At 44.1% G+C, this 13,746-nt stretch overlaps 1 protein-coding gene across 1 annotated transcript in view; it reads right to left on the minus strand.

The window, feature by feature from the left end:
- Nucleotides 1-8,542: 8,542 nt before the first annotated feature.
- The window catches only part of IQGAP1 (IQ motif containing GTPase activating protein 1), a 75,061-nt gene continuing 69,857 nt past the window's right edge, over nucleotides 8,543-13,746 (minus strand). Inside the window, exons 37-38 of the mRNA XM_024561901.3 lie at nucleotides 12,869-12,977; nucleotides 8,543-10,865 (exon numbers count right to left, since the gene is read on the minus strand). Of these exons, the coding sequence (XP_024417669.1) occupies nucleotides 10,752-10,865; nucleotides 12,869-12,977 (223 nt within the window). The 3' untranslated portion in view covers nucleotides 8,543-10,751. The remainder of the gene's footprint in view (nucleotides 10,866-12,868; nucleotides 12,978-13,746) is intronic.

Genomic DNA, 13,746 nt, shown 5'->3' on the forward strand with positions numbered 1-13,746 from the left:
CCCCGCCCCCGCCCCGCCCCGCCCCCGCCCGGCCCCGCCCCCGTGCCTCCAGCTAGGCACCGCCCTCTGGCCCCGCCCCCACTACGGTTCTTAGTTCCAGGGCTTCCCCCGGCACCCTGTGTCGCAGCGCGCAGACCCAGAGGAAACCCCCATCAGCACAGCAAACGAACCGGACAAGTGGGAGAAGCTAGACTACTACTTCACTGAAACGCCGCACTTTGCGGATAGTCAGACTTCTGGATTGACGTTATAATTTTTAGGACAGTTTTAACATGGGGGTGAAAATTAGGGGACTTCGGTTTGAGCAATTCTCTCCCTTAGTTCCCACACTGGGGCCCTCCAGCTCCCATTACGCTCCCTCCTTCGATTCGTTTCGCTGACAGTCTGCTCAGGCCCACCCAAGACAAAGTTACTCAGTCTGGATCTTTTTAAAACCATCTCCTGAGGGTGGTGAAAAAAAAAAACAAACCATCTCCTGATTTGCACAAAGTTGAGACACCATCTCCCTCTGGTGCAACCTCTTCGCTCTCCTCTGCCCGGGCTCCTTTTTCAAGTTCTTCCCAAGTCTCCCTGTGGCTGCGGGCCTCTGCTCCAGCTCGGTGTCATCCTTACCTTTTACAACCAGCCTGTCAACCTCAACATGTCTCCTTTTGCCGTTCAGAGGCCACTCACTATAAATGCAGGCGTGCATCAAGATATCCAGGACAGCTCTGAAAGTGTCTTTTATAAATCAGAGGTACGCAGAAGAGTGCAGAAAATAATATTAACACTCCACGCCCTCCACCATCAAGATGAAACATATCAAAACATTTTGCTTCATTTACTTGCTATTTAGTAAATAAATACAAAATTAGACATAACTAAAGCCCCACCATTATTATACTCCTTCCTTCCTAGAGATACTCACTGTGCTCAAGTTGGGTTCATTTTGTTCCATACCTCTTTGTTTTTTTATTTTTGTTACATGTGGTGTATGGACCTACCCACTGCATATGGAATACCAAATTCTGTTTTTAAATCTTACAGAAATGACATGCTGAATACTTTTGCAACTTTTTTCACTTACCATTGTTTTTTGAGATTCATTTGTGTTGACTCATTTGTTTTAACTACTATGTAGTATTTCATTATATTTTTCATGTCTCTTATACAGTAACTAGCTGGATTTTTTAGAAGTGAATGTGACAATGTATCTCTCTATTAGCTAGAGTTGAGCTTGTTTTATCATAAAACAAGCTTGTTTTATCTTCCTGTTTCATTTTGTGCTCTTTACCACACTTTTTAATATATTTTAAAAGATTTTCTTTCTTTTTAGAGAAAAGGGAAGGGAGGGAGAGAAACATGGGTTGGTTGTCTCTCGCACGCCCCCAAGTGGGGAACCTGGCCAGCAACCCAGGCTTGTGCCCTGACTGGGAATCGCATCCATGACATTTTGGCTCACAGGCAGGCACTCAATCCACTGAGCCACACCAGCCGGGACTATGTATTTTACTTTTTGATTTCCTGTTATATTTCCTGGATTCAGTTGCAGAGAACAGAATTCATTTTTCATAGTTTAAATACAAAAGAATTATTTTTAAAAAGGTCTTGTTGGGCAGGGGGCTAAAGAAGCCAACTCCAAGCTGAACATTCAGGGATGACTTTGAGAGCCATGCTGGTAGAACCAGGCCACCAGAGGAGCCACTGCCTCTTCTAAAATCTGGGAGCCACCTGTTGAAGTGGAAAGCTGTCACTAAACTTCCCAGTTCCTGAACCATACAGCTGTTGTCATAAGAAGCCACTGCAGAAAAATCAGACAACTCCACAGCAGTCTTCACCAACTTCACAGGCTCTCCTTCACTTACACCTTACAAATCAAGTCGGAGGAAATGTGACTAAGGAGCAAAAATTGCATCCAGAATCCTACCTGCTATAACAGCTAGGAAATGTAATTGTAGACTTTCAACTTCTGAAATGTAGTAAGACACAGGACGACACTGGAATGGGTGTTAACCTAATTCTGCCCTATTCATCCACCAACTCACCAATGCAAGCATCTATCATATCTGCATTCTATTGCATTGAATGTTTTTTTAAATTTGCACATTTCCCCTGTTGATTTGGAAGATGCTCATTGCATTTCTAGTCTTCTTATGACTAACCTAATCATTTTTTAATTTAATTTTTAGTCAAAGAAATACATGTGCATTGTTTAAAAAGTTTCACAAGATCTATAATTTTAAAGACATAATCCTAGCCCTGGCTGGTGTGGCTCAGTGGATTGAGTGCAAGCCTGCAAAGCAAAAGGTTGCTGGTTTGATTCCCAGTCAGGGGCACATGTCTGGGTTGTGGGCCAGGTCCCCAGCAGGGACATGTGAGATGGAACCACACATTGATGTTTCTCTCCCTCTCTTTCTCCCTCCCTTCTCCTCTCTAAAAATAAATAAAGTCTTTTAAAAAAAGATAATTCCAAATTCCCTGTATAAATAAGTTTATTGTGCTGTTTTTATGATTTTTTATTTCAATTTGTGGTAGTAACTATTCATTTTTTGGTATGGAAAAGGATGCTCTGGCTATTTTGTGTCCCCATCAAAAATATGATTTTTTCCTGCTCCCATTCTTTCAATGTAGTTAAATGATAATTTTGGGTATATTAAGTGTTTACTATAGTTCCATTTTTGCACATTTTTTTTTACAGTTAAAAATTGCCTCCATTTTGCCCCGGGCTGGGTAGGTCAGTTGGTTAGAGCATCTTCCGATACTCCATGGTCGCAGGTTTGATTCCCTGCTCAGAGCGCATACAAGAAACAACTAATGAACACATAGATAAGTGGAACAACAATTCAATGTTTTCTCTCTCTAAAAGCTCAATTAAAAAAAATTAAAAGTAAAATTGTCTCTGTTTTTATTTGCTCAAATTTCTCTCAACCCATTACAGACCCTTTTTCAAACTCTCTGGTTTATATTTGTGTTTTCAGCCTTGTTCCTCCCCACTTTCAGTGCCTCCTTTCTGAAATTCTCCACAGGAACTCGGAAAGATGTAACTGCATCGGAGCCAAGGGTTCAGGGGAAGCTTCTCCCCCAGAGCACTTTTCTGCAGTCCCTCTCCCCTCCTCACTGTCCTGAGGGCACCTTCATCTCCTGCCCCTTTACCTCTGCTTCCTGCCTCCCACCTGGTCCTCCTTCATTTAATAGAGTACATTCTCCAGTAGTTTCCAGGGGCGGGGCGGGGGGGGGGAACTACATAGAAAATAAAACCCTGGAGACCGTGTGCACACGTTTTTATTTTACCCTCAGACTTGACCGATAGTTGGGCTGAGAATAGTCACCACAGGAAGTTTCTCTCACTTAGATCTTCACATCACTTCTCCCTCTTCTCGCTCCTGGTGCTGCTCTTGGGAAGGCCACTGGTGTTCGGTTTCCCCCCTTTTTGGAGGTGACCTGCTTTTCTGAGGTGTTTATTTCTGACTCCCCCAATTCTCTGAAGACTTAGTGTCCTCATACGTTACCTTGACATGCCTGGATGAGGGGTTTGCTGCTCACTGTGCTGAGCACGTGTGCGCACAAACCGGACACTCACGTCCTGTGGTTCCAGGAAATTGTCTTCTTCTTGATGATTTTCACTTTTTGTCCTTTTCCCCCAGAAATCCTGGTAGCTGATGGGTCTTCTAGATTGCCCTTCTGTCATCTTTTCTCTCCTATTTTCTATTGCTGTCTTTTTTGTTGTTGTTCTATTTCCTGATACATTTTCCCAACTTGATTCTCCAACCTTTCTGTTGAACTTTTACTTCTCCTATTTTATTTTTGATGTCTAAATGCCCTTTCCTGATTTCTGAATGTTTCTTTTTAAATAGCATCCTGTATTCACTTCACAGATGTGCTTTAACTATAGGCTATTTCTGTTTTTACATTTTCTCCTACTCCTTACATTGTCTCTGTTTTGCTTAATTTTTTTTAGTTTGTTTATTTTGGTCTCCACCTAGAAGCTGTCCTCAAAACTCTGGTGATCCTTGACTCAGTGTAAAATTAAGACAAACACACTAAATATGTATAGATTCCTTGTTTCTGGAAACAAAAATGTTTATATACATGATGTGTGTGTGTGTGTGTGTGTGTGTGCAGACTGCAATCTGCAATTTTTTTTGTTTCCTAAGTAATATTTACTAGTTATTAGCTTGAACTCGGGTTCTTATCTAGCCTCTTTCTCCAGCGCTTTGGAGCGTGTCCCACGGAACACGAGTTTCACAGATGGCTACCAGGACCTCTCTGAAAAGTAAGAGGGCTGGAACTGCATTCAAATACATTTGGGGAGAGAGAGGTAATGGGAGTTAAACAGATTTCTTGACTGAGGGACTTTGCAAAGCTTTTTCATATGCCGATGTGTCTTGACTTACACATAGAATGATGGAATACAGCACTTCCGGAACTTTCTTGTTCTTGGAACCCTTCCAAGGGGCACTTTGCAGGCCCAGTGTTCCACCGAGTTCTACTGTTCCCCCAATACCAGTAAATCAACTCTATTTCCTAATAAATGTCTCTAGCATGCACCCCCCTCTTTCCATCCTAACAACCACTATCCAATTCAGGCCACCAAAGTCTCCCTAATTCAGACCTTAATTGGTCCCCTTGTGAATGAGCCAACAGATAGCACTCAAACCGGTAATTTGAGGAAAGGTTAATAAAGAGACATGGCAGGGTCTGGGGGATAATGCGGGGCCCCTGGGAGAGCAGGGACCTTCAGTGCTCAGAGCCTGGAGGGACTGCTTGCTGCCCTAGGTGAGCGGGCGTGTGTGGGGAGAGCTGCCTGACTGGAGTTCTGGCCTTTGGTAGGGAGTGGCAGCCACTTCAGTGACGTGGAATAAATCCTACCTCACCACCTCCTTCCAGAACTTGTCTCCTTGCTCTGCCTGCCATGGGCCAAATGCAACCAGAAGCCACATGGTCGATGCAATGCAGCCCCTGGGGCCACCTTCCCAGGGAACAGAGACTAGAGGGCAGACTGTGCACCTGGAGGGATGAAGAGGAGATCCAGCACAACCTGTCTTCGTGTGTTGCCTCATTCTCGCCCACCCCCCACATTTCTAAAGCCTAATTCTGACAATTTCTTGCTCATCTTTTTAAAATCCAACCAGGTTCCCTATTATTCTTGGGATAAGATCAGCAGTTTTATAATAGCTCACAAGAGCTGGTTGTTAGCTTCTCTTTCCAATTCTCCATCCAGTGACAAGTGATGTCAAGCTTGAAATTCGCTATGGGGAAGTATTTACACCATGGAATTGACAGAAGTTACTCATCAGGGTATGTTTTTTCTTTCTTTCATAGAGTTGCACATATGAGGAGGATAAAGGCATTTTACTTAAAAACTTGTCTTATGAACTCAGGAAATGTTCTCTTTAGAAAGAGAAACCACCATTTCCATTGAAAAAATCTTAGAAAACAATGCCCAACTCAGTACCAACGAGCACCCCGGCCCCTGGGCACCCAGACCATATTCTCTCCACACCATTTCCCAGAGAGAAACCAGGGCTCCTTGGAGAAATGATCGACTCCAGGTCTCGGGTGAGAAATGTAATGAGGGTGAAACATCACATGCCAGAGAGCGAGGAAGCTACCAAATACAGCTAGGGTCATCTCCAATGACTCAATCATCACTGTGAAGGTACTTCTACTGCCCAAAAGGGACAATTTGAACATAAAAAAAAAAAATCTACAGTAGCCCTGGCTGGTGTGGGTCAGTGGGTTGGGCATTGTCCTGCAAACTGAAAGGTCACCGGTTCAATTTCCAGTCAGGGTACATGCCTGGGTTGCAGGCCAGGTCCCTGGTTGGAGGTATGCAATAGGGAACTGATGCTTCCTCCCTCCCCCTCTCTCTAAAAATAAATAAAACTTTAAAAAAATCTACAGTGGATTGAAAGACATCAAATATATTAAAAATCCAGTCACATTAAAAACAACCACCTCATTGGCCACCTTTCTCAGGTGTTAGGTCACCATACTGCTCTGAAAACTGGCAAATAAAAAGAAGCACACATCTTTTCTTACATGAATGTTCTTTAGCATAACCAAACAGTTGATGACAAGAAACTTTTTAGAAGCTAACTGAGAACGGAGGAACGATAGACTTAGAATATCACTGTTTTGCAAACCCTGATGAAATAAGCAATCTCAGCAGTCATTGGTGGCTGCTGAACTCACGGAATCTGCGATGAAAAGCTGACAAAGGGAATCTTTCTAACAAAGGGGTAGAGCTGGCAACATCTGGACACAACGACCAGACTGTTGTACATCAGAAAGAGATAAGACCCTGATGTGATGTAATAGGAATTCCAAAATAGACTTGCCAAAAGGTTGAAACTGTCCAATCCACAAAAACGTAAGAAGAAACCTAGAATGTAAAAATTCTACAGGATCAACATCAAATAAATTGCACAATGAAAAAAAAGGAGAATTTATAGCTTAAGGGAGTTAAGAGGCCTATCAATTAGATGTAATGGGTGGACCTCATTTGCCACCTGATTCAAACACATGAATTATTTAAGCAATTATATGATGACTGGGGAAATGTAAACACTGCATGTTTGACGGTTTAAAATTATTTTTCAGGTATGATTATGGTTTCGGGATTTTTTTTTAAAAGTCCTCATCCTACGGAAAGAGTGGGATTTCTCACCTGCTCCTACGGACACACTGAGTCGTGGCCGCGCACTGTGAGGCGCTCGGCGGCAGCATCCCTGCTCTGCCCTGCGGATGCCAGGAGCATCCCCTTCACCGGAGGGGACAACAAAAAATATCTCCAAACACTGCCAAACGCCTCCTGGGGGGCACAACTGCTCCCTGTTGAGAAAAATACTTAAGTATTAATGGTTGAAATACTACATCTGGGATTTGTCAAAATAACCAGGCACGGGGGGTGGGTAGGAGGGAGGTGCTGTGTGGAGATGATAGTTTGTGTGTTCCCGGTTTATAAATTAGAAGTGTTTTGTAATGAAGATGTTTAATATCTGTAGTGCAAAAGGAGCATTCCAGTATTTCTATTTTCCCAAAGCATCTTTCACATATTGGGTTAAACAAAGTTGACTCTAAAAGTCAAAAGGTTATGATTGGTCATAAAAAAATGGGTGACTGCTGTAACAAAACACCTCCCATTCCCGTATGCTCATTTACTACAACTGCAAAGTTCCTCAGTTTGCATTTATAAAAATGGAAACTAGGAAGAGTTGGTTGTGAGCCTCATGTCATTCTAGCAAGTAGTAACATTTATCCGTAAGTTTCTTAAACCTTCATTTTAAAAAACCTTCATTTATCTCATTAAAAAATGCATTTCAAATCTTTTAGAATTCTTTGTCAAGACAATACATTACATTGCTTTGATGGAATACGTACTAACAATAATTATGATGCAAAATATCTTCCTGGACTGAGTTAAACAGCCTTATGGTCACAGGAAACAAAAGTTTGTAGCACATAATTGTAACAGGATGACTGAAAGTTAAGACGTATGCTTAAAATATTACATGAGGATAAAATTCTGAGGAAAGTGGACCAGAAACATGAGTTTGAAGAGAAAAAAAGATGTCAAGTTTCCAAGTGACAAAGACTTTTTGCTCAGGTACATTTTACAATGCATGGAGGGGGTCAGGTCTCATTGGATTCCTTCATAAGTGAGGTTGTTTTTATCTCAAAATTCACAATATTTTAGCAAGTACATTTTACAATTTCAACATAAAAAACCAAAATTAGAGGCCATGGTTAAAATGGTGGTGGTGGTTCTCCCAGGTTCCTTTTGCGCTTACCCGGGCCTGGACGTGGGAGCAGCCATGCTGTGCCTTCCCACCAGGGGCAGGGGACCCTCCCTGTCCACTCATCTCTCCAGGCCCTGTCTCGCCTTCCTCCTATTTTCCCTTTGTTCCGATTTCCGTTATTTAACATCGGGAGGCCTTAATAAACACCCTTCTAACTCCACTGCCTTCTTTGCAGGACAAGGTAGAGCACAAAGTGTTAACATACAGTTTATTTCAGGTTGCAGGAACACACCTACCAGGCAGCATCACCCCCGTTTCCGAAGGGGGAAACCGAGGCTCAGAGGTATAATTTCCCACAAGGGCCCACTGCCAGGAAAATGCACATTGTCACCATCTTGCTCTTCCTCAGAGGGCCATGGGGTCATCCCCGGACATTCACACAGACCATCACATCCAAGTTTTCTCTTATGCTTCCTTGAGAATTATTCCGTTTCCCCTTATTTCATATTGTCATTTAACATTAAATGCTGCTGCAATTTAAAACTTTCAGCCACTGGCCAATCAGTACTCAGCTATGCTATGATTGTTCTCCACATCCCCTATTTCTTTTTATGTTGAGGTTACTTCAAGCATATTACATTTAAAAAGGCTACTACTCACGTGTTCTAAATCTCTCTGAGGTAACTCAGTGATTTGGTAGCTCAGTTGTGTTTGCTCCTTCAAAAGACTATAAAGGGTTGCTTTCAATTATTGCGTCTCACTCTAATCAACACTGTTTAGCAGGAACTGCAAACAATGAAACTGAGAAAAATAAACACAAACACAGACAAAAGACCTTTTATTTCATACAAAGAGATACAAAGGCAATTGTGTGCTGTGACAATCTGATGGGCAGTCCAAATTCTTGGAAGGTGTAAATTCACGGTCAATGTCACGATGGCTGGTGGAGGAGAAGGTCAAAAAGGAGGAGAGAGACCAGACAGAGAATGCTACAGCTAATAAATAAAAATAATGGCTACATGCTTGCAATGCACTTGGGTTCATCCAGGTTTTCTCAATGGCACTAAAACCATAATTCCATATACAGTTACCATCTAAATTCTTGAAGTGCATTTTGTATTAAAAGTTGTGACAAGGGAACTACAAAGTTTACACATAATTGCAAAGACACGTAATATCAAAGGCTTGTAAACTTGGCTCAGTGTCTGTCATGGATGTGCCCTTTGGGGCCAAATGAGCCTGGGATGAGTATCCTCTTTGAATGTAAACGGATCGACACTTTGGTTGGTCCCAGTTTTTGAGATGATGCTACCTGTCAGAGCATCTTCTTTTAATCTGAGGAAAATATTTACTAAAAAAATTATCTGAAAAATACGACAGGAAGCGGGTCAGGGTGTGGAGACTCCTTCCACGGCACCCGCCACCTTCCTTCCTCGCCACCTGCGGGCTGCCGGGGGTGCGTGAAGACACACCCAGCATACATCCGCAACCCGGCCCTGACCACGGTCCATGGGACAGCCTATCATGAGAAACACGTCTCTAATACTTCCATCTGTAAGAGGGACACATCACATAATTTGTTATCGACAAAACAGTTTATTGGCTTTAAATATACATTGGTAAAGTTTTAATTGTTAGTTTACTTTGTGAAGTTTTATGACTTATGATCATAGAATACTGAACCAAAACATCAGAGACAATGGAGGCTCAGTAGCATGATTTAATACATTTTCCTGGATAAACAAAAAAAAATTTTTTTTTAAGTATGTGACTTTTTTATCTGAGAATAAAAACGTCCTAAAAATTTAATGTTTAGAATTGAATTGTTTTTTACTAAACCCAGAAAACTGGAGTTCACAAAATAAAAGCAGGGTGTGGGCTGTGAAAGAAAAAAAAAAGAAATGGAAAAAAATAGATTTGAGTATCAAGTGTAACATCAGTTGGCTGAGTACTTAAAATAATTTTTTTCAGTATATTTAAAACAGGATTATCTCTCTGCAACTCTGCAGACACATCCTAGTGTTCTAGCTATAAGAAAGTATTAAGATTTCAGATATACAGATATGCCAATTTTTAAAAACCTTTTCTTACAGTACTGTAAAGACTTTGAAGCATTATATAAATCTTTAAAATTCCTATCACCCACACTTTAAGAAATAAATCTACACTTTAATAAGGCACTCTTGAGATACCAGTTTTGAAAAAATTACATCCTATGCTAGGCTAACGCATTTCTTTGCCACAGGGACGGAGGGGGTGGCTTCGTGATCTACTCAGCCGCTGTGCACCAACGCCAACACGCAGGTGCCTCGGACAGCCTCAACTTACCTAAATGGCTGAATGTTAATCAACGGGACCCTCCCATCCACTGACTCCCATCCACAGAATTGTCAAAATCTAATGGTGAAGCTGAAGAACATCATTTCCCTTTTCTGGAACACAAAAAGCTTCCTTTAAACACAGAACAGTGACCTCTATTAGCTCCTGCCCATAAAGGGAAACAGAGGGAGGGGGACCAATAATGCCCCCATCCTTCAATTTGACTGACATAGAAGGAACTTCACTTTTAAATGACAACCTAATAGCGATAGGTAACCTGACCTTTTTATTGTGTCTTTTATATATTTATGTTTTTGGTGCTGATAGCTTCCCCTTTATATCACAAGACTTCAAACCCTGCCATCACTACTGCTGATTAAAACCAGCACCAAAGCTTACAGTATAGTAACGCAACCTCTAAGCTCAAAACAACACAAAGATTTTAGTCAAGTGCCCATTCTTTCCTAAGTGCAAGGAGAAAACAAAGGAACAGAAGGGTCACACTAAGCCCGAAAAACAATTTCACTATTAAAAAAGGGGGGCTGTGAATGTCCAGTCAGAGAGGGGGGAGTTGGAAAGGTGAACCTGGGAGTGTGGCAGGGTGAGGCGCCACTGGGGCGGGGCCTTGGCTTCCAACGGGTGAAGAGGGGCCCAGGAAGCAGGAGTGAGGTGCTTCTTCCGTCACCCTCCGGGGCCGGCGGCAAAGGATCGCTACTTCCCGTAGAACTTCTTGTTGAGAAGGAAGATCAGGAGGTTGACGTTTACTTTAGCTCTGTCAAATAATTTCATGACTGCAACTCCTTCGTATTGCAGCTGCAGCAGGTCCTGTTCCGAAAAACATTTTGACAGTTAATCAACTCTGTGGGACAAGAGAAGGAAGGACACGTGTGGACAGGGTCCAGAGGGAAGGAGGTGTTCCTCGTGGGCCTGGGGTGATGCGGGCTGACACGGAGCCGCCGCAGCACGCCGCCCTGCGAGCATCAGCAAAGCGCACATTGGTCAAATGAATTTTCTGGTACGTTTGGAGTTAAGAAGTCACGTATGTGGCTCATACCAAAATACACAAAAACATGCAAAGAGAAAGCAGCATGTTCAGTCATCACACACAAGCACAACTTTATTTCACAAGCATGTCTCCAGTTCGTGTAAGTGATGGCTCAGGCTGGAGAAGGGGAGGGTGTTTCGATCCCTGATGAAACCCACAAATCACTGAAAACAGGACACGGCCAGCAATGTGGACTCAACAACACGGACCAGGGCTCAATTTCTGTTTCACAAGAAAGATCTTTTATACGCTGAAGGCAAGGGAAAGAGAGAGGGCAGGGTGTTTATTAGGTGTCTGCCATGTGCTCGACATCATGTCAGCACATTATACAGTGTCTTTTTAAGTCTGACAAAAATCCCCTGAGGGGTGATCATCTCAAGTTTAAAGATGAGGCCAAGGGATGGTGAATGACGTGACCTACAGTTCTGAGCTGGGCGTGCTGACTCGGGACCTGCCTACTCGGCCGCTGCTGTCCCACCACCCTCCATCCCCCACCATCCAATCACACTCAGGAAGCCTGCTTGGCCTCAACTTCTGAAGAACAGTGGTGAGAAAGTAAGAGTCAACAGGCTTGAAAGGGCCCCAGAAGTTCAACCGGTTCCTCTTTTAAGGAAAACCCTAGCAGCTCCATGAAGACCAGGCCCCGGGCGCGTTGCCTGTACCTCGTGCCTGCAGTTACCCCCCTTTTCATGAATTTGTACCCAGAGGAACACATGACCTGAGGCAGACTGGTCAGTCTGTACGAATTTGGGGAAACGGGGGTGGGGAGGGACGGGACACACTAACAGGATCTTTTTGTGTAAGCACTTGAGTTAGCTGTGGCATCAGAAAACCATTTCGCATCTGCTCTGCTAACATGTTCTGAGGGTCTGCGAATCACTGAGAAGGGCACAAAACAACACTGGGTGTTTGCAGGTGCTCACAGCTTGTGGGGGGTGAGAGGAAACCAAGCCAGCACCTACAGGACCAGAGGCTCCTCTGAGGGCTGTGGGGCAAAGAGGAAACTCACCGTGGCCCGGCTGACCCCAGGCTCTAGGGGCGGCACCACAATGAACGAAGGAAGAAGAGGCGGGAGGGAAGGGATGGCTCCTGGCTGGAGGACAGCAGCCTGTGCAAAAGTGGAAGTGCATGTGCCAGGAAGGCAGCCCAGCAGGGCAAGCAGCACAAGGGATGGACGGGAACCGACTCTGAGGCCTGCGTGCACAGCTGCACATTCCCCGGGCCCCCTCCCAGTGCCCTGCTGTGTCTGAATGCCTAACATTCAGAGATAACTGCAGAATGAAAATTAGGAATGATTACATTGTAAAACAATTCACCGCAGCGTTCCGTTTGACTCTACAATGGGATTCAGCTCACAAAGATGCAGTTTATGCACACCTGTCAGAAATGGTCCTTTAAGCACCTACACCGAATCGAAATTTTAAAAGAAGGATGTCAAGCTACTGAGCAGGCTTACAATTCTGTACAGTCAGGACTTGTACTTGAGCCTTCTGTTCAAGCCCAAGGTATAAGCTCAGTTTCGTGGTATCACGAAGCGGGAGCTTCAAGTCACTGCTCTTGGAAGGTTCCCACACCTTGGAGCATACAGACCAAAGCAGACGCCCAGACGCGGGACACAGCCCTCTCCCCACAGCGTGGCGCCCTACCCCCCCCCCCCCCCACCCCGTCACTACACACAGGCAGCTCTTCCCACGTGGGTCTCTTTCCTGTCTATTCTCTGACCTGGACAAGAGCACGACCACCCCAGACACAGTGCTTTCGCTTCCACCTGGCGCAGACCCACCTGATAATGCAACATAAACGTCTCCATCTGAACGCCCATGAATTTGGCTTTCACTTCAAAGTCTCCAACTTCTTCTGTTGGACTTATTTCAAAGATAACGTTTTTAAACCTGTTGAAACAGGACATCATAAGGGTGTGATTTTTTTCATGGTCTCATAAAAGTATCCTGAAGGCAAAAAGGAGATGAACAGTACCCCACCCCCACGCCCACCCCCGAGCGCTCGCTTTCTCTGGCAGAGGGGCCACTGAGGAACGTCACCAACGGCCTCCGCAGGGATGCTGTCAGAGGACCTCTCCTGGCTCCATGCGGCCACCACCGAACCCTGGGTAAGAGGAGAATCAGGAGCAATCCAGGCTGAAGGAGAGGGTGTCCAGAGTGGGTGTCAGAACGCATGCATGCGTAAAGACCGGAAGAAGTGAGTAAATCAACACAAGGGGGTCGGAACAAAAGGAACTAAAAGGTTTTCTGGAAGGAACGGGTGCTACCACCATAAAGGCACTGAGTGCCAGCACAGACACACTACCAGTGCCAAATACACTTAAGATATCATTCATTCTCAACATGCTACGTGGCCATAAATTTTATGGCACCAGAAGAAGGTGGGACAGTGCCGTTTTCCAAGCGATCAAAGCGTGTCACTCCAGATTTCCAGAACTTACCCAGGGAGCAACCTTATCTATTCTGAACTGCGCTGAGAGCCACAAAAGACACAGAAGCAGCAGTGAGAAGCTCAGAGTCATGAATCCGTGCGCTGAATGTGAGCATTTCACTTAACAGGAGACCCTCACACAGTGTTCCCTAAAGACAGCTATTTTCTGTAATAAATAATTCTATTTTAACCGACTTCATTTGTTATTTGGTTTCTAAGTCCACAGTA

This window comes from Desmodus rotundus, chromosome 10 (assembly GCF_022682495.2).
Source record: "Desmodus rotundus isolate HL8 chromosome 10, HLdesRot8A.1, whole genome shotgun sequence".
In the NCBI taxonomy this organism is placed as follows: domain Eukaryota; kingdom Metazoa; phylum Chordata; class Mammalia; order Chiroptera; family Phyllostomidae; genus Desmodus; species Desmodus rotundus.